General features: G+C 38.0%; 1 protein-coding gene across 2 annotated transcripts in view; it reads right to left on the reverse strand.

Moving 5' to 3' along the window:
* ADCY2 (adenylate cyclase 2) overlaps nucleotides 1-22,221 on the reverse strand; it is a 219,105-nt gene that overhangs the window by 124,137 nt on the left and 72,747 nt on the right. For both annotated transcript variants that reach the window (XM_019471906.1, XM_019471907.1), the window contains one exon: nucleotides 6,529-6,678. In XM_019471906.1, coding sequence (XP_019327451.1) covers nucleotides 6,529-6,678 — 150 coding nt within the window. The remainder of the gene's footprint in view (nucleotides 1-6,528; nucleotides 6,679-22,221) is intronic.

The following is a 22,221-nucleotide window of genomic DNA, read 5'->3' on the forward strand; positions in this document are numbered from 1 at the left end:
TGCCCCACCCCTGGAAACCTTCAAGGTCAGGTTGGACGGGGCTCTGAGCAACCTGATCTAGTTGAAGATGTCCCTGCTTATTGCAGGGGGGTTGGACTAGATGACCTTTAGAGGTCGCTTCCAACCCAAACTATTCTATGATTCTATGATTTATTGTTAGTATAACTGAAATCTTAATAGTCTAATGCAAGTATCATTATTATTCCTGCTCTAATTATTAGAGAAAAAGAAAAGAAAACCAAATAAATAAATAAATACATCTATATTAAAAAAGCAAAGTCCCAATAGTAATAATACAGTTTAAATTGTTATACACACACTTCCTAGTTTCTAAACCTTTTTCTGGTAAAAGGCTCATGCTTTAACTGTTCCTGCGGGTTCTAAGGTTGGTGGCTTCAGCCAAGCAGTGGTGGTGAAAGAAGATTTTCAGCAAGTCATCAGCATCTGGAGTCCTTTGTGAGGAGGAGTATGATGCTGATGATGTTGACAGTTACTTCTTCCTCAGTCTAGGATCTTCTTGGGGTAATTTTTATGTAAATGATAACACGCGTTTATACCTTGCTCTTTCTTTATCAGTCTGCAAGTCCATGCTATACCAAAATTTAATATACATGGTGTTTTATATGTGTTAGAACTTGTTCTTTGTTCCCTCTAAAAACCACTTTTGTCCAGGTCCAGGTCTGTATTTCTTTAACTGACCAGTGGTGAACTACCTGTAGACCTGGGGTCTCCAGTGCCAAGGCTGTGCCCCATCTCTAACCGTCGTATGCCTGTACTCCTCTGCACTGCATTCTGTGTCTCCACTTCTTAAGGCTTCCACTATGATGCCAGGTCTGTATTTTTTCACATTATTTTACAGTTGTAAATATCTCATTCTTCACAGAACAGTTGTTCTTTACTATTATCTATATAATAACTATGGTTGTACCACACCATACGAAAAGTAAAATTAATTAGCTATAGCCACCTTGTCATTGTAAAAATTGGTGTTACAGATAAATCAAGTAAAAACAGAGCTCCAGGAAGGTAAAAAAAATGCAGACAGCCTTAACCCTGAGGCCTTGCAAACTCAGTGCAAAGCACACGGCAATGGCAGTACTGTATTGCGGGGCTACATGGTTACAGAAGACTGAGGGTAATACTAGAGAAAAAGGGGATATACTAGATTTTCTGCATAACAGTTTTAGTTGTATTTACACTTTTCTGTGTTAATTAGATAATGTAGACTGTGACTGTTATTATTATTGTAACTGAAATACAACTAATAATTGTTTATTGTATTTTCATTAGATTGTTAAGACTTTAATTAGACCAACAATAGATTCTGAGTTCTGTATTTATAGTGTGTTCCCTTTTGCCCACAACAAGAGTTGAAGCGTAACAACTTGTCCAGTTGAGTCTTGAAAATCTCCCTGCACGCAGACTCCATCACCTCTCCGGGCAGACTTTCCCAGTGCTTAACCCCTCTCTTGGGGAATAATTGTTTACCTCCTTCCAGCCAGGATTTGCCTTGTCACAACTCGTGCCTATTGCCTCTCATCCTTTCACTGTGTGCCTTTGAGAAAAATCCGACCACATCTTCTCCGTAAGCTCCTTCAGGCAGTAGGTGGATGTTAGGTGTCCCCTCCACACCCTTTCTTCTGCAAGCTAAACATCCTGAGTTCCCTGAGTCTCATCATCTGTCATGAGCTCCAGTCCCCTAATTACCCCTGTAGCCCTTCGGTGGACTCTCTCCAGTTTCTATTTGCATACTGTATCCATCTTCCACATGGTCTACCATGCAGAACTTGGCACTTAAGTTCTTCCTCAGAATAGGCTTTAATTCTGGTAATGACATGTAGATTAACAGAAAGGATTGACACCTCACCCATGCGTATGTGTACGAACAGGCCTGGAGTAGAAAATAGATTCTAAAATTTAAAAGACCAAAACTACTTTTTTTTTTTCCTGCTTACTAGCCTTGAAGCTATGTGGAACAAAAAAGGAAAATGAGGAAGCCCTTAGAAAAGCTATTCTATGTTCATGAAAATATTGGTAGCTTACATTTTAAAATGCATTAATTGAACTTACAGGAATCCACATTTTATATATTAGTTCCAAATAATATATTTCAAATGTTTCTGTTCTTTACTAACAGCCTCAAGTCTCAGAAATGTATGAGGCTTCTCTGTTTTAGATTAATTTGAAAACAATTTTGAAATATTTCAGTTCCTGTAATGAATAGTATTGCTTCCCCATGTTTTGGTGAAAAAATTAAAATCCCACTCAATGATTTGAAACCTCATTCATTTTCATCTGCTACCTGAGTGTTGTTTCTAAAACCGTCATTATACTGCCTCCTTTTCAAAGACAGCATTTTAGAGAACCCACTGAACACCAACACCTTACAAACATCTCCCTGCGATGTTGTAAGAATTTCTCAGTGTATATTCCTGTGTCTCATGATGCAAAGCACCAGAAGAGAGAGAGAAGAGCAATTATGCTAACTGCTTGTCAGCGTTAAGATCTTGCACTCAGCGTTAGTGAGTCATTACCCCTACAAACTGTCAGCCAGGCTGTATCAGTGAGACAAATAATGCTATGAGAGGCTATTTTAAATATATATCCTGAAATAAGGCTGCAAATTAATAGAGGTCAGAATAGTTTCATGTTTCTCTTTTCTATACACTGAAAAGATAGAAAAGCTGTGTGAGAAACACTAAAGTGGGCATTGAAAATACTGCCTTTTACCACAGGAGTTTAAAAGTGACTCTCACAACAACGTACACTAATGGAAATAAAATCCAGAGTGTCCAGTGTAATCAAACACAGCCCTACGAAACCACAGTTCATAAAGGTGTGGTTCGTAATACGCATAAACATCTACACATCCACACCTGTAGGCGAACACACATTATGTAGTCCAAACCAAAGCCAAGCCTAAGTATGACTCCTATGCAATAAATCATCTGAAATTGTACAGGCCCCAGGGGCACTGACTGGCCTTACTGGCCCTGACTAACCTCACCTGGGCCTCCACCGTCAGCCTCTGCCCATGGCCCAGGAGCCCCATTTTCAGCTCAGCCTCTGCCTGAGCTGTGCTGTAGGAGCTGGCTGTGGACCCTGTCGATCCTGGCTCCTGGACTGACTTCCCGGCTTCACCTTGGACCTGCCTAGCAATTGCTGGACCTGACCCTGAGCTGTGGACTGACCTCCTGGCTTGGCCTCAGACCTGCTACATCACCACAAACTTGGCTGGTGTTCTGGACTCTTGCTCGACCCTGGCTGCCAGCAATTGGGTTTGCCCAGCTCACCCTGTGCTGTGGGACAGGGCCCTGGCTGGTGAGGCCCCTGCCCTGCTGGGAGGTGTCATCACCCATGGCTTCCCATCCCTCTGGGAGCAGCCAGCCTTTGCTGTGCCCTAACAGAAATACACAGTGGTGTGGGTACAATATGTCTGACTTGTACCTCGGTATATATACGCACACCCCTGTTTCACCAGATACTAATGTACATTGGTCTCACTTGAAAACAATGAATTTGGTGTTTCTCTTTAGTTCTCTGGGATAATTGCTGAGTGGCAATTCAATATACTTCTCTATTGATACAATCAAAATGGTATTTGCAAAAAGGCTATTCAAAGACACACAAAAAAACCCCAGCTGAAAAACAACAGTTGGCTACATTTGTATGAGGCTACTTTCAAACAAAATAAGAGGAAATCCATGGAATAATTTGGAACATAAATCATACATCTTTCAAAAACAATTATAAAAGACATTATGTCCATGACCTGGAAAAATTTGCAAATTTGATCTGGAGCCCTAAGCATTTAGAAGTACATCCTACGCTCTGCACTTGTATAAAAGTAGCTTGTGTTACTTCTCACTGAAGTAAATTACATTTTTCTTGTTGGAGATGTAGAATCAAGGGTCATGCTACAACCTTTCACAGGCTAATAAAGGCTTTGATCAAACTCAACACTTTTTAAAATGCACCTGCTCCTACTGTTTCAATATATCCCAATCCTCTAAAAATAGCCAGCAATATGATTGACTTGCTCCCTGAATGTGGATGATCCTCTGTATATTCTTGGCAAAACAAGCAGTATTAAAAGACAGACTAAAGTACATCCAGTTCTGAACTAAAGTTTGCAAACAAAGAAGTATGTTAACCCTGGGGGGAAAAAAAACAAACAACTTATCAAATTAATTCTCATTTACCTTTTCACATTTAAATAGCATTCATAAGTGTGATAATAAGGATGTGCACCTCCTTGTCTTTTTGGTTGGAAAAACTGTGACACGAGATAAAGGACATATGGGGTTGAGAGGATAAAGGCTAAAGAAATCTATGTAAGAAGATCTGATGAGCTGATTGTTCATTGGAGGTCAAAAAGATCATTAACATTCATAGAATACTTCACTTACTTCTGTTTAATGAGACATTGACCCATCTGTTATTAATCCAGACCTCCAATACACTACTTAGAGCTGTGTAGATATCTTAACTAATTTGATATATTTATTTCTATCAAAACACAAATATGACAACACATACTTTTATATATATAACAAATTGCGTACAATGTCCTTCATTATTCTATAACAACAACACAATTTACCAATGAAAGATGGCTGTTGCTGCTTTCCATCTTGTTGGGCTCCAGCATATTAGAAAGACAACTCCTACAAACCACAAAGAGGAAGCACCTCACACAGAATTCCAGATATTTTTGCTTCTCTCCATTGTCAGGTTCTCAACCGTTTTTGCAAGACCTTCAGAAGTGTGAGGAAACCAAAACTACTTACTTATGTCTTTCCATAGAAATTAGTAGTGTTTAGCAAATAATACACATTTACAGAGACCATCAGCTAGCACTATGTCTCTTCTAACTACTAACTTCTACAAGCAGCATCCTTACCCCTTTGAGTTCACCCACTGACAGTGTCCAGTTACACACCCTCCTGATTCTGGCAGATACATGAATGCATTTCCTATGCCTGTAGGAAAAAGCAACCAACAGTAGAAACCTGGGCCCTTACAACTGTGCTCAGGAAGCTAAGAGCTCAGGTCTCTTCTGAATAAGGGAGACCTTGATGCCTGCTGTGAATTATGCTGTTTGATTATGGTCTGCATACATCCTTCTGGCAGCTGAGGCCTAAGCACACGGAACAGTGTTAACCATCTTCTACAAAGTCACCATGAGCCCAGAAGCCACCACATCAGCCCCACATCATTGGATACTGCCCAGTCCGGAGTGGTACTGCTCCCAGATACCTGGCATTGGTTGCTCTGCACTCACAAGCTGTCTCACTGGAACTAATTTGGAGATATTCTCGTCCGTATTCTCAACAGATAGTAAAATGTGCATTGTGTACTATCAGTTATAAAGCCTACTGATTCACTGCACACAGCTCACGGAGGCAGAGGTGGAAACTTATAAATGACTGCTCTTACACAACCTCTCCTGCAATAGTACCTTATGCAGATTTTGCATCTAACCATCAAAGCCTGCCTTTACTGTAAAATGTTCTCCTTAAGATTACTTTAAATGTTTTGCAGCATCTTCAGCCAGTATGCAACCCGAGTGCCCAACAGAATACACCTAGCCCTCTGAACACACATCACCTGTTAAAGTCCTGGTATGGACTCTCCATTTGCAAAAAAAGTGTTGGTGCTGGATCTTGAAAACCTTCATTTAAAATGGCGGCAGGTATTTGTGAGGCAGAAATGACAGTTAAGGTCACCTGGGACATAAGAGGTATACATCTCCATGCACTTTTTGTGACAACAGAAATGTGTCCATGAAGGCTCTATTCTCTGACTGTTAACAGTTCATAGAAGTTTGAGTCTGGTGACCTTCAAAGCAAAACACACCTATCGTCTTTACTACTTGATGAACTAATTTGTATTTCAAATTCTCTTAAATGAAGCACCTATCTGTCAGGATGATAGGCACTGTACAGAACTTGCAAAGAGAAAAAGAACTATATAAAGCAATCAGAGAAGCCTTTTATTCAGCTGCTACGATAAATGACAGATAGTCTCATTATGCAATTCCCCTAGCTCCTCTTAACATACCTGACCCCTAGAACTACATCACATGATTCATCAGTATTGTAGTTTCAAATATTTTTCAAAAACAGTGCAGTAATACCTTCTCGCAGTGATTTTGTAGTATTGGTCTTGGGCATGAAGAACTGACGATTCCCAAAGTGCACGTGTACATCTCACAGCTCATTCAATGAGGACAACAAAAGAGTGGGCAAACACAATCTATATAGCATTTTCAACTTTCTTTATCATAAAATATTTTCATAGAACAAATGAAAGAATACATGTATTTGACAACACAAATAATTATAATACCTTCTGACATTCAGATGGAAATTGTGCACAACCCTGTTCAAAAGACTTCGCATATTTCATTAAATAACTTTCAGTAATTCAGTAAGTGTTTTTGCAGTAGCAAACTGGATTATATAGTGATGAATAGGGGGACAGTGTGAAGACAGCAAAACAGACCAGACATGGGTGTGGCTTTACCTGTTGCCTCTTCTCAAATTCTAACTTGATACGCGATTTGATGCAGTTGCACGTGTCCTGATACGTCTGCTGCAGTGCAAGTTCCATGAGGTGTTTGTGGTATGCTCCTGCCAAGTTTCCGCAGATAAAAATGATTACATTTGCCAATATCTAGGGGGTTAAAAAAAAAAAAGTGGTGTTAGGGAATTTATATAAATAAATTAACAGAACATAATCCTAACCTGAAATGAAAGGTTGCTGCAGTTATGTATTTTGTGTTTGATTTCTAGCAAAGGTTCACCTTTCCAAAAGCCTTCACAATCAGTGGCAAAATCCCAAGCAATAATACCATTTTCATTTAGGATTAAGTAAGAATGATAATGAACAACATGGTGTTAGGGATTATATAAATAAATTAACAGAACATAATCCTAACCTGAAATGAAAGGTTGCTGCAGTTATGTATTTTGTGTTTGATTTCTAGCAAAGGTTCACCTTTCCAAAAGCCTTCACAATCAGTGGCAAAATCCCAAGCAATAATACCATTTTCATTTAGGATTAAGTAAGAATGATAATGAACAACATGTTTGCCTATTCAATGAGGTATAAATTTTTGAAAAAGAAATTCAGCTCATGTTATGCATCCACCGCTGAGTATTAATTAGGTGGGATCATGATATACTGATGTAAAACAATAGCTATGGCTCCTAATAACAACATCAGAAGCCATGTCATTACCATGCTCTTTTGGCAAGACATTTTCTTTTGCAGTGCCATATGATTAAGGGGTGAAGAGATCACCTACACCAACAGCCCGACCCGCATTTTATCTCAGCCTGATCCACTACTGTCTGTCAGTCGGCAACATTAACCTTGTTGACGGTAAGCAATGTTTAAGTCGTGAGATCTGACATCTCTCTACTAGAATATACTTTTCACCACTACCAAAACACTGCATTTGCCTAAACCACATAACTTAATCTATAAAATTTAGTGTCAAACTTACAGCATCAGATACTCAGTGTACACAACAACACATGAACATGAGAAATAAGTTCGCTTAAAGAATCCGGTTTTATTTATTAATTGTCTGAGGCATTTCAGAGAAAGTAAAGAGAGGAGAGAGGCAGGCCTTTCCTGTGCTTGAACGTCAAAAAGGACAGAATACTGTGTGGTGATGCTAGCACTTTCAACTGTCCCCAGTTTATTGCTGCAAAAAGAGACAAATTTACCCATCCTAGCTCATTCAGGGCAGAAGAAACACAGTAGAGTAATGAAACCAATTCTGAATTCAATTAAAAAAGATAATATTAAAAGGGAACTGAAGTTGAGATACAGCTACAATCTGATCAGAGCAGGTCTCTATCTGAAAGGCCCTGGTGTATCATATAGCCTGGATTACAAGTACTACATGAGGTCGTAGTGCTCATGGTCTGGAAGGGAAGGAGGAAGGAAGGAGGCGAAAATTCCATTAGTTCTCCACTGTTAATCTAATCATGAGGTTTATGATAGATTTCCCCAGTGATCATTCATGGTTGGTTTTGGCGTACTTATGTACCAGGCAATCCTTTGAGGACTGCTAGTAGTGAAAGAGCCAGAGATGTCAGAAAAAAAGTTAGACAGTATGCTACAGTGGTTCAGAGAAAAGAGAGAAATTGTCCTATTAACAGAAAACCATCTCCTTGAGGAATACATTTTATTCACAAAAAAATACATGAAGTTTTAATGCTCCTTTTATAAATGCACACTTTAAAATGAGAGTTTTAAAGAAATGCTTTTATTTTCCTCACAAGTTGTAACATCATTACAGGCAATACCTGTTCCTCCATCTGTGACATGTCTGACATCTCACCTCTCATGGTTCCACAAAGCTAAAAGCAGGAACTATACAACTTTGCCACAAAAAGCATTGATGTTTTCAATTTGATAAAACTTTCCTTTCTTTCCCTAAACCTTTAAGATCATGGCATTATAATGTTTCTAAAAGCAACATTTGAGTTCTTAAAATTTTCTAAAATACATAAATGTAAAAACAAGGAGAAAAATCTACTTTTCTCACTCTCTCCAAAGAACCTCTTTTATGAAGTAGAGGGATAAGAAATAGTTTAAATAAACATTTCACAACAGCTAATAATTTAAAAAAATGTAAGAGATGATGGTATACAGAAAAACATTTGAACTCAAAATACTTTTATATCTCAGAACCTCTTTTATGAAGTAGAGGGATAAGAAATAGTTTAAATAAACATTTCACAACAGCTAATAATTTAAAAAAACGTAAGAGATGATGGTATACAGAAAAACATTCGAACTCAAAATCCTTTTATATCTCTGTAAATCCCAACTGCTTGATTCTGCTTTGATGTCAGCAACATCATGGTACTCTTAGCAGACACGGATTAGTGAACAAAGATCTTGCGTGAGAGATTACAGTGCAGGGGTAGGGTGTTCCACCTGGCAGTCGCCGCTGTTTTTTGAAATGAAATTATGAAATGAGAACAAATGCCTGAAAATAAAGATTGTTGGGCATAGAAAATTCTCAGACATGCAGTGGGAAGGTTTAGTAACAACATGAACACTGATTTGAACTGAAATCAACAATGTGCTGTCATCATCTCTATGATTGTTGAAAAGCCGCACACAAACTTATTAAATGTACCGTCCAGCTTCATAAAGTTATAGACTATTTAAAGCAAAACTTCAGGAATATAACCAATCAAAATTAAAAAAGTATACTGTGATAGGTAGATGGAGGAGTAAATTATGAGTATCATCTTCACAGCCACAGAAAAACAGATTACAGTTTTATGACTGAACTAGCTGAAGTGAGAAAATAGATGGAAACAAGTGACTGACAGGCAAGGAAGCTAATTAACCAGGCTTTTCAGATTCTCAATGGGGTAATTCAGCCCACATGAAGCTCTGTGCTGGCTTCCAGTACCTGAATTACGCTGTTCAAAGACAACTCAGATATCTCAGCCATTGCCGTACTTAGTGTAGATGTAACACGAGTGTATAAGTGAATCTGTAGATAGAAACTGTGTTCAAAACATCGTTAATTCTTTTGGCTAGCACGGAGTTCATTCAGAAATGTGTCACTAAGGTATTAACTTAGAAAAAAATTTCCAAGAAATGGATGAACTGGTTCCTAACTCAGACCAACAGATTTTTTGCCTGTATGTAGTCTGGCTTGAGTGAATATTTCTGTATTTGTCACTGAAGAGTTATTGAATGAAACACATACTGTCAATAGACTGTTCAAAGGAAAATGTAATTAACATTACTAAATAAAATAAACAACATATATACTTCTTGCTGGTATCTCTCTTCTCCCAAGTCTTGCATTTGCTTCTGAACTGCTGTCCAGTTTCAACATATGAGCTGGAGACGAGCTCCATCCCAGGTTTGCTCTAAAGTCTCATAGGCATTCTCCTAGAAGGAACAGGTTCAAAGTTTTCCTCAGTCCAAAAAGATTAACTGAGCTTCCCACTTTCTAAGCAAGTACTCTAATCAGTATGCAATTGTACAAAAAGTTCCTCCTGTTCAGGCACCTGCTCTGAGAAGACCCCATGCTGTGAATCCTACCTGGACCGAAGCACTTGGAATGAAATCCTGAGTCAGACCAGTCTTCTACCTTGTCAGTTCTCTAGGCTAGGACTCTGCAGCTCTTTATCTTTTCCTCTTTTTTTTTCTCCCTACCCCTGCCTCCCTCCCCTCAGATGAATGTTGGATAATAAGAGAAGACATGGTGGATCTTCTGGTAGGAAACTCTGCATCTTGCTGCAAGAGTTCTGATCAACTGTGCAGATAAAACTGTAGCCAAGAGCTTCTATAAGGGAATTAAGGGGCACCTGCATAGACTATGTAACATGGTTAGGGCTTCTGCCAAGGAGGACAAGCCTGAGCTGTGGAAAAGGGTGTAACTAACAATGGTAACTCAACAGCAGAAAAAGACCCGGATGACCTCAAAGACAGTGTTGCATGAACCTAGCTCATCTCCTTTACAGACAGACACTGTATGAGAAAAAACAAAAACCACAATATACATAAACTGTAGTAAGCTCCCACTCAGTTCGCTATATGGAAACACTGAGTCACACAGCAGGAGTTCTGATCTCTCTGTACAGTCAGTGGAGAGGCAAGTCCATCTCCTGGGCCATCTGCACCCTTTAGATATATCCATTAAATGTACACTGTGGTGAAGTTTCTGCTTAATCAATGAATAAATTCAGTGTCTACAGAAGGTGATCTAAATATAAGCCAAAAATTAATGCAAGGAACACCAAGATATCATCAGGAAGTATCTCTAGGTACTCCAAGTACCAGCTTGTACCTTTAATCACTTAAGGAACATTGTCATGCCTGATCTCTCTTCCATCTCTTTTGACCTACAGAAAACTGTATGCACTTCCAGGCAATGAGGCATTTTCTAAATTGTATTTTTACATTCAAGCACATGTATTTTTCAGTATCAGTGAATATAAAATAATCTGCTGTCTAGTGCTTAACTATCAAAATAGACTGTATTTAAAAGCAAATGAAGACAAAGTTAAGTAGCTATGACTAATTTCTCAAGAGAGTACTAAAGTTCACTGAGTTGCTCAAAAAAATGTAGTGTATGATACAGATTACACGGTAATGGTGCATCTTTCTAGTTCAGCTGATGAAAGCTACCTACAAAGGTATATGTATACAAGGAAGTATTATGCTATATAAAAGAATTATCAGGCTGCTGATTCTGAACTGAAGCATAAATAATTTGTTAAATATCTTAGTAACTGTTCAAATACTGAATATAAAAATCAGAGCTCTCTGCAGAGTTTCCCTATGTGGAAAGCCTCCAGTTTAGGAGTTATTTTGTTGCGTTTCTTTCCTCTTAGATATTGTATAGATCCTTCCTGCAATTCTTTCATGAACAGAATTTTTACCAAACCCACCCCCCAACACAAACAATTAATAACTTTTTTAATAGTTAGATTCCACTTTTCTTCTGGATGAGAAAGCTGAGGAAATGGAAGCTGAGGGGTGGGCAAGAACGGCTATAATTTATAACATCTGCATGGAAATTAATGGGAGAAAAAAGAATTCTTGTGTCACTGCCAAGGTGCAAATTCTTTAGCTCTGCAAAGATGAATAGTCTCTCTCCCCATCTGATCTTTCATTTGTTTGTGGTGTGACTAGCCAAGCTAGGGAACAAGTCTGTACTTCTTTGGAACCTGTACAGTTTTAGACTCAGACAAAATTCAGCTAGAAAGAACAACACCAGGTACAGTCAAAAGAAACTGAAAAGCAGCATTTAAAAAGGAAATGCTTAGCCACCATGTAAATTAGTCACTTGCATGGTCACCATGTACTATGCCAAATACCATTATACTAGTACATGTGTTCAGAAGGTTCTCCAGCTATTCCATGCAACACTCTTGCTCATGGAGCTCTGGCCAGTCATATGATGCTGACTTGTTTTCTTTCACATTTCCAGACCTATGGAGGTCCAAAGTCAAGAGTTCCAACATTTTAATACAGTTCAGTGTCAGCAATATCTATAGCTATGTGATAGCTAACAAGAAGGATGACAGAAGTGAAAACAGGATATGGTTTGCCTGTATGGTGACCACTGTTTCAAAAACAAGCAGTTTGGGGAGTAGCAAAATTAATGAAGTCTGATTCCTATGGATTTGTATCCTTTTGCCCATTTATTTCCTCACTTATACTTCCAGCTCCTCAAACAGGCCAAAGATTGTTACAGCTATAGCACTAAAACTAGTGATCAAGTGGTGTCTGGTCCACTGGCTGCTGTTACACAGTGTAACAACTGGCCTTTTCCTATATTTGTCCTGGTGAGATCACTAAGTTGGGGTCTCTGTCATGAAAGCTCCTGTCTTTCATAAAGGAATGTAGCAATCTTTTGGATTTCTGTTTCTGTTTCAGAGCTGATGGTAAAAGCTCATGATTAAAGTTATTTGGGTACAGAACATGACAGGTTGAAGGACAGACAGAATATGGGCAACTGCAGACTTACTTCCTCAGGAATTAAGAGTAAAAATCAATTACTTTAATGACTGCAACATTACATTTAATACTCTGAAAGGTAAAAGGTATTTAAATCCTTAAATACTCATGAAGGCCACAATAAGAACACACTACAGATGAAGAGAAGAAACAGGAAGCTCCAGTATCCTCAGATCCTTTGTCTATATCAAGGAGAATCTCAAATGTTTTTCAGAAAGGTAAGTAGAAAAACAAATTGCAATTTTGCAAGAAATGACCCCATTAAAAAAAGAAAACACAAAAAAACCCCAACAAAATAACTGAGAATCAACAAAAAAATAAGAGTTTGAATTACTCATTATTCCAGACGTCAGCAAACTGCTCCATATTTTCAGTGTTAAAGTAAACTTGGTAAAAAGTCCCTTTATGGAAGGGGAATTGACGTCATTTTACAAGCCAGGAAGTTGTGACACTGTCTTCTAATTTGTATGTGTAATTCTCTTTGTAGCTTTTGCAGTCAGAGCATTGTGGACACCAGCAGGATATTCCTTTTCTGTAATATCTATGTTATTTGATGTGATTTTCTTTTTATCATTATTACAGATTGAAGCTTCTCATAGCTCCAAGCCATTCTGTGGAATGACTGGATTTATTTTAGTCAGCTCTGTGCGTATGCAGGGCCTTTCTATATGCCAGTGTAGATGAAAACAGATCATAAACTGTAAGCTCTTGAATCAAAACGAGGAAAAATACACTGGGAACAAGAATCAGAGTTATGGTCCCTTTAAATCACTTCTGTGTAATACACATAATCAACATCAGTGACTAATTAATGACTCTTCATACTTTGAATCTAAAATAATTTTTTGCCAGAGGGGAGCTTCCTCCCAGAAGGAACCAGCCAGCCGCTCCACTCCCCTTCCTGCCTGCAGAGAGCTCTCTTCGTGTTTACATGCACCTCTGGGATCATTTTATTTCTTTACCACTAAAACTGCTCAAACACATTTGAATATACAATTAATTGAAACTAACAAACAAAAACAAAAATTCAAACCTATTCAGAGATATATTTAGGTAAAACTAACAGTAACTTTGGGTTTGGCTTGAATTTTGGAAGCAGAACCTGCAAACAACCAATACTCTCATCCATCTTAAAAACTAAAATGTTATCCCAAAAAGACTAAGATCCATTTTTAGGTCCTGGATCTGATATAGGAATGAGTACTAGTGTGCTATTAAAAAAAATTACATTTAATACCATAAAACTTAAACAGTTTAAAAAAAAATCTATGGGGAAATACATCTGTCTTTGATATATTACAGAAATAGTCCTATGTCTGATTTTTGAGATACCCTCAATCTTTTCCAAAAAATTAATCTGTTTCACTCTTTAAAAAAAAAGACTAAAATCTGTAATACAAATATATTTACTTACAGGACCAGCAATACGCTGCCAAGTTCAATGTGTAACAGTAGATTTCTCCTTCCTTTCCCTCAGCAGGAGTATTACTGGGCTCTCTCTCCTGTACTATCTACCAGTCTTCAGGAAGTTTATTTCACACTATTATCTGCCAGCCTTCATGAAATTTCTTCATATATTATATATCTCTAAACATCTTCCCTTCTGGCAAGTTTTACAGAAATTAATCAATAGGTTCAAAAGCTACCAGGAGAAGGCAGGACAAACAGATAAATGAACTGATAATCACATATGTGGTCTTTATTAATGTACTAACTTCTGGCATGCCTAACTGGAAATGAGGTTACCCTCAAAACCATAATGATGATTTCAGCTTTCTTCCCCAATCACTGTAGTGTATATTGCGTGTAACTGCACTGCATATTACATATGCTACATACTCTCAGTTATCAATATATAATGAAATTAAAATCAATAGACAGTTTAGTATTACATGAATAAATTACAATAAGAACATATACTCAATATAATTTTTCTATTGCATTGCAAACTGTTGGTAATTAATATGTGTTTTAATCTAACTGATAGACAACAGTAATTAGACATTCTGAAATAGCATTTTTTTATGATCTCTAACTCAATGAAATTATGATTTATATAAGAATGTTTTTCTTAGGTGAAATTTTTCTCTATCAGTATTCATAATGAACTGGATAAGCTTTTTAATAGGAAATATTCCTCAAGTCTCTGTTCTGCTTGTCTGACGACTATGACAAACTTTTATCAAGTTCATTTTTCATAATTTGGCAGCCTGTGCTAGGCAACTGTGGTCTTTGGCTATGTACTTTGCGAAGAATGATGTGGAGCAGAAGGGAAAACAACAATAGTGGTGTATAACCAAGGAAAGTGATGACCTACGGAATTGGATTAAACCGATTCCAGAATGTTCTCAGAGCCAAAGTTTTTAACGATGACACTCTTATATGTGTTCGTAATGTTTTTTAAGACCTTAGTTACCATTTTGAACTATATTGAGATCTCCAATCAACATTTGGGTTAATTCTTAATTGGAAGGCATCTAACAGGAAAATTTACTCTCAGGAAACCTTAAAGTTCAATTTTCTGGTGTCAGGCAAATGCTATCAAGAGTCAGCAAGTCGGGACAAAGAAAGTACTTAATTTGGTTTACATTCAGGAAGGAATGAAGTAAATATTAAAACCTCTTCATGCTGCCGCCAACTCATTCCATCTTTACAAAAAAGATGCCATTTTCTCTCTTTGTGCCTCAAAACTGCCAAGATGTCATTAGTCAGGTCAGGCTTTCTATTCCAAAGCCTTAGTGTGAAGCACGTTGAACACCCTGAACCAGTTTTTTCTAAATCACATGGTTTGTGGGGATATATTCTGACTAACATCTCAAAAGTTAGCACAGTACCTCACATTCATACCAGCATTAGTGACAACACCTATATAGCAGCTAACATTATAGACACCCAAAATATTACACAGCATTAGTAGGAATAGGCTATTACTCTTAAACTAGCTGAGAGCAATGATTAAACAAATGGAGGTACTTGTCCAAGGAAGAGACATTTTCCATGCTTCCACACTTGTTCTGTTCTTTACGTCTAGATGCAAGAACCTACCATTCACTCCTACCTTCTGTTCTTTTAAAGAACTTCTTCCCTCCCAGCTACTCAGTTCACTGAAAAGGCTTGGGCAAAGGACTCTTTCCTTTGAATTTCCTTTTGGAAATCCAAGTAGAGCTATCAATTAAATCAGCCTCATCCACATGTTTGTTGATGCCTTCAGACAACTTCAAGACATTTTTAAGGAAAGGCTTCCCTTTACTTCTTTCAAAATAGGATGCGTTTATCCCATTCTCTATTCTTACAGCTTCAGTTGTTGCCTCATGAAGACATTGAGTCTACACACCTACAGTTTCCCTGACCCTTTCTAGAACCTTTTCTTAAGGTTTATTTTCACATTTGCTGCCTTATGGTCTTCAGGAACGAAGGTCTATTTCAGACCAATCTATATATGCCCTCCTTCCCCCGTCCCTCTGAGAAGGATTTTAATGTGGGAATTTCTTCAGTTTCTTCTTCACTGAACAGGGATATAGAAATTGTTTCTCTGCAATGGCCTTGTCCTCCCTGAATATCTTTGTAACCTGGATGTCAGATGGCCTTACAGACTCTCTGGAAGTCCTTTTGTTACTCAACTTCTGAAAGAAGGATTGAGCATGCAAGGAAGGGAAGATTGGTTTGGTTCACTGCCATGGCTCTGGATGGTATCTAATATAAAGTACATACTTTGAGACATAGGTTCTTCAAACTCTTATCTGATCTGTGCAACTGCATACAAAGGCATTTTGCAACACTTTAAAAAACATTTGCACAGATGAAGTGTTTTCACTTTGGCTGATCAACTTCAGTGGAGCAAATAGATTTTACAACTGCTGATAAAGCATGCCAGATCACCGCTAATTAGCAGAATGACTTTTTCTAGCAGTGAAAATTACAACTACAACAGGCACAAGACAGAAGGTTAATTGAGATAGCTCCATAAGCTTTTTTATAGTTAGACTGCTGTGCATCTAAGGCAAATGTTATTTTAACTGAATTACAATTTAAAACTGTTTATGATCATGTAATATTTAAATTTTAAAATTACGTATTATCAATTTTGGACAGATTTTGAAATATCTTTATTGCATATATTTTAATTTACTCTTTCCTGAGTTCAAAATATTCTCTAGAGGTTTTGAATTAGGGATGAACCTACAAATTCTGTGCACCATACAAGAAGCAAGTTTTAGGTTGCGAATGCATGGAGGGAAAATTAAATTCTGGCAGTGAACATGACAAAGTCTTCCCTTCCAAAGAATGTATTTTAAAAATCAAATGGGTTTAATACTGTGAACATGAAGACGAATACAAGTCCACTAAACTGGCAATAATGCCATTTCCATGATAACCTTGTCTATTATTTCCTACAGCTCTGCCTTATTAGCAGATTTTACATTTAACACATTTCTTACAGAATGGTTTACAGTTTGTATACTACATTTCTACGTAATTTAGAAAAGACAAGCCGTGAGTCTTATTGAAAAACATGATGATGCTTTGCAAAAACTGACAGGCCTTCCTACATAAAAAGAAAAGTTACCAGCACTATGAAGGAAAGAATATTCCAATTTCAAGACAACTGCAGTCATATTGTTATTATATTTATTAATTTCTGACTTCATTCCCAAATTTGACTGAAACAGTATTGGCATGCTATGGATAAAGTAGAAATAGTCAGATGAAAATACAATGTCTTTTTAGGAATTCTGATGTACATGTAGTAACAAAAAATAAAGAAACAATTTCCCTTCTCGAATATCTTTCATCTGCCACCTGTATTTATAAAAGATGCCTATTTTGAACCTAGCATGTTCTAACCTAATAGAAAAAATACATCATAGGTGCTCCTAAGCAGCAATATGAACAATGTAGAAAGTGCATTTGACTTGTGGGTTTTTTTACTATGTGGAATGACTACAGTTTTTATTCTCCACGAGAAAAATAATACTGTACAGAAAGAAAATTCCTACTTAAAACCCACCAGTTTCAGTTGCTGATACAAGTTACCTTTTACAGCAAAGTAAGTTTCACCCTGCAACCTACCTTTTAATAGTACAGCCTGCCATCAGAAAGATTTGACAATACATCATGAAGGTATAAAGTAATACTACACTAAAAAAGACCTGGAGCAGTATCTCTCACACACTACCCCTTCTCAATCAGAGAAGGGTGCTGGAACATCCACATGTTGTGAAGTAATGTGCTATCTCAGGGAAGCAGTTCTCAGCACCAAATACAATGGCAGGTTTAGTTTGCTTTTCACTTGTGTAAGTCAATCTTTTAAACACAGTTTCCCAAATCTGTAAATCCACGTACTCATTAAGTTAATTTTTCCTTCCCTATTTTTTCTCACTTAACATTCATCTCAGATGAATTTAAGTTTATGGACACTAGCCATGCTCACCACTGGGGCTGGAGAACAGTCCCTGCTCTGTTTTACTCACCAGTTAAACATATTCACATAAGTATTTCTCAGCTCTCGCAACAGGCACCCATTATCTCTACTTTGAATAACCCAATCTGATCAGCAAGATCTGTTACCTCATTATTCACCACCTTCTGCAGAAAAAGGTTTTCAATCTACTCTCCTCTTTGAGGAAGTGACAAAATCACAGCTAGGAACCACCAGTTATTCAACGGCTCTAAAAGAGCACACAAACTGACTCCTTTCCTTCCCCACTCCCTTTGCTTGTTAGACATTTCTACAAGCTGTGGGATGCTGAAGAACAACACAGGCTAACCTAAGCTCTTCCATCTCTCCCAAATTCATTCCAGCACAAGTTTATCACTCTGCACAGAACTTCTCTCCAAGCAGCTTTCTGAGACAGTCTGCAAGCAAACGCAGCCTAGACATCCATGCACAAAGTTGAAGAACTTAGTATTTGTGTACTGGTGTCATAGGAGGCTAGTACAGTGGCTAATTCAGTGCATTATGTGTTGCCAGATCCTAATAAAAACTGACATGCTTTCTCCCTTTTTTTTTCACACATAAATCTGATTAAGATGTTCCAAGACTGCCTCGAGGCTCCAAACAACAGGCTTCATGGCAAATAGCTACGGATACGGTTACAGAAGACTTCAAAATGACCAGGCAGGGTTTACGAGGTCAACTCCAGTCTCTGAATGGCCAGTTAGATTGGCAACGCCAGTAGGTCTGGCTTTTGCAAGAGCACAAAGACAGGTTTGGCCCCTGCCATCAGGACTGCTTGAAGCAAAAGCACGAGAAAGAATACGATCAGCAGCTCAGAGGAGAGCTCTTTAAATGCTGGCCCCAAGCCAGCATGAGGGGAGCCTCAGGTAAGGGTCACACAATAGGACAGATAGAAGACACCCCAACACTTCATTGCTTAAAATACCAGAAGAGGCACAAAATGAGTAATGGCTTAAAGTGCCAGAAGAGGATTGCAATGAGTAAGGAACTAAGCTTCCTCTGGTCAAGGCTTAAAAATTCCTGCTTTGGGTTTTGTTTGGGTTTCTTTGGTTTGCAGTTGTGTATACATTCAAAATTGTGACTTTCTTTTGTCTCCCTACAGATTTCTTCATCTTTCTCCATCTCCACTTGTCCACTTCTGTAGTAGATGAAAGATATCTGAGTTTGCACTGTGCAGGTAGTGTAGATAGAGTCCACGGAGGTAACACAAAAGTGGACACTGAATTGCTTCAAAGTGGTCCTTTACAAGGCACTCTTCACTAAAAGCAAGCAGCGGCAAGAGTAATGGCTATTAGAGACAGCTAGCTGGGCAGCACTGAAAAAAAGTTTGAGAAGCTGAATCAGTCCTGGAATCCTGAATCAGTGCTAACAGAGGCACAAGTTGTGCATGAGGCAACCATCTTTAGCAAAGCAAACGCAGACCCAGATGCAAAGTAAAATATCAATGAATAGAAAAGACATTGATGCTTGACAGAAAATAAGTATTTGTTACTCTAGTTCTGTTCCTACTCTGAAAGAATCTTCATCAAAACTACTTCATAGGCTGACAAAGAACATAGTTGTATGCCCTTTTTTTTTTTTTGGTGTTTTGTGGAGCTGCCAACATTGCCTGTGTGGCTGAGGACAGATGTATCCCCACTGCAGTTACAAATGTGTATAGATGTTTCTGTAGTTAGCACTGTGCTGAACATACCTATTGCCTGCCAAATAACAGAAAAATGTTTGCAGAAAACACGCTACAGTAGTGCACACTAACTGTACAAGCAGTGCTACAGAGCCCCAGAGATAATTTCCTGGAAAAAGTATTTTTTCCTCCAACAAAATCTCAACATCTTTCATCCCATTCTGGTTTGGGAAGTTACAGCCTCTCAGATAATATGAAAATGTCTTCTGGAGTCTGACTTTATCTTAAAGAGAGAAGATAATAAAATTGAAGTGCTCTCTTTGTTAGCAACAGTTTACCACAGAAAAGGAATTTCATTAGTTCTGAAACTGGAGAAGCATTCTGAGCCAATGTCTTACCTACAACATCACCACAAAAATCAGCAATGTTATAGCAGGGATGAATGTGGTTCTCTCTTGTTAACAAAATGGTGTTTTTTCCAAAAACAATCTGTCATTTCCACACCAAAAATTGTCTTTTGATTTATATTCTCTCCATATTTGCATACCACACAATCTAGAACAATAGATTTTTCTTTGTCTTTTCTAAATCAGAATGCCTGGAGACGGTCTCAGATGCAAAAGATCCAGCATACTATTTTCTCATTATGTTGTTAGAGACCTCAGTAGAGCTCCAGTTGAAGGTCCAATTCAAGGACATGATGGGATGCAACCACAAGAGCTGAGAGAGCTTGCTGATATCACTACAAGGCCACTCTCAATTATCTTTGAAAGCTCATGGTGATCAGGGGAGGTTCTTGAGGACTGGAAGAAAGCAAACGTCACTCCTATCTTCAAGGAAGATAACCTCACCTTGATCCCTGCGAAGGTGATAGTGCAAATCCTCCTAGAAGCCATTTCCAACCCTATGAAGGACAAGAAGGTGACTGGGATTAGCCAGCATGGAGTTATGAAGGGGAAATCATTCCTGAACAACCTGACAGCCTTATGTGATGAAATGACTGGCTTTGTGGATGAAAAGAGGGTGGTGGATGTGCCAGGGCCTTGAGCACACTTCCAAACCCTAACAGCCCTTACTAGCATCACCGGGGGTCAGAGGAATTGGTCTCCAGTTAAACTGCCCAACCACAGATGCCCTTGATCTGGACCTCAACCTATGGACTGACTTGACCTCAGCCCTGCCTTGTCACTGTTGCTGTGGATGTGCCCAGCAATTGCTGGACGTGATCCTGACCAATGGATTGACTTTCTGGTTTGACCTGCACCTTTCTCCTCACCATGATTTTGCCTTATGATCATGACTCTTGGTTGAACCTGGTTACTATCTCTGAGCTTGCCTTGCTCAGGTGCTGTGGGACTGGGATCTGGGCAGTGAGGCCCCAGCCCTGCTGCCTTGTCCCTTATTTGCCCCCTTGCAAAGAGCTCAGGCCTTCCTGAGCCCTAAGCCAAGCACCGTGGAGCTTCCGAAGAAAGCCATGAGTCAGCATGACAAGGACAAATGATTTTGACTATCCGTAAGAAAAAAGTTGTATGATCTTTGAATAATAATTTTCAGAGAGTTGCAGCTTCTTCTTGTACCATTTTATACTAAGACTCAGACACAGCGTTGCGCTGGCAGTATAACCACTTCACGTTATTCTGAAAAGAAATGCAATTCAATTCACTCCATTTTCATTAAAAGAATATGATTTACCTAAGAATTTCAGTTCACTGCCTTCAAGATTTTCAAGCAACTTCATTGGATTCAGTATTGAAAACATAATCAGTGCTTCATAAACAAACAATTACAGGGACGAGTGAATTCATGAGATATATTTGTATTTGCTACACATTAAAATAGCATACTAAGTCAGGAATAGGACATAATGTGAATAGTATCTATTCACTTTCTATAGCGTAGATGCATCAGCAGGAATATTCATGCCAATTAACATACCAAATTTCATCCGTGTCCCATGCAAGTATCTTTTATTTACTGAATAAAAGTGCATTGAACCATTAATAGTTTTTAAAAACATAATTTCCAGTTACTGTAATTATACACCAGGAGCATTTCATGTGGATTAACACTTAAGAGTTTCCTCTATATCATCATTTCTAGAATTCACCAATGTCCCCAAACTTGGGCTTCAATCATTGCTTTCGTATATGCTTTGATGAATAACCAGTTATACCTGTGCATCAACTCATACAATAAATTATTTTACTGTACTAAAATATAAGCATAAATATTAGCTTCAGCATACGTAATCAATATATAGTTTACATTACATATCCATATGTTGGTAAAAATCCAAAAGTTTATAAACTGTCACATGAAGTACTACTAAGTATAAGCTCATCTTCTAAACCGCACAGATGATATAAGATTGGGAACTTCAGCAAACTGGAGTTTTGACTAACATCAGTGCTAACTACTAGGAAAGTTGATTTTTGTACCTTCAGACTTATTTCCCTAGGAATGCCAAATTATAAAATATGTCAAAACAATTTAAAAAAAAAAGTGGCATAAAATGACTAATACAGTCATCAAATTTTTCACTAATTTCCATGTAACTGCAGTAACTTATGCTATGTTTGCAAACAATAGAGATAATGTTACTATATAAATATAAATATATTTA

Source organism: Aptenodytes forsteri, unplaced genomic scaffold, assembly GCF_000699145.1.
Source record: "Aptenodytes forsteri isolate BGI_AS27 unplaced genomic scaffold, ASM69914v1 Scaffold194, whole genome shotgun sequence".
Classification (NCBI taxonomy): Eukaryota; Metazoa; Chordata; class Aves; order Sphenisciformes; family Spheniscidae; genus Aptenodytes; species Aptenodytes forsteri.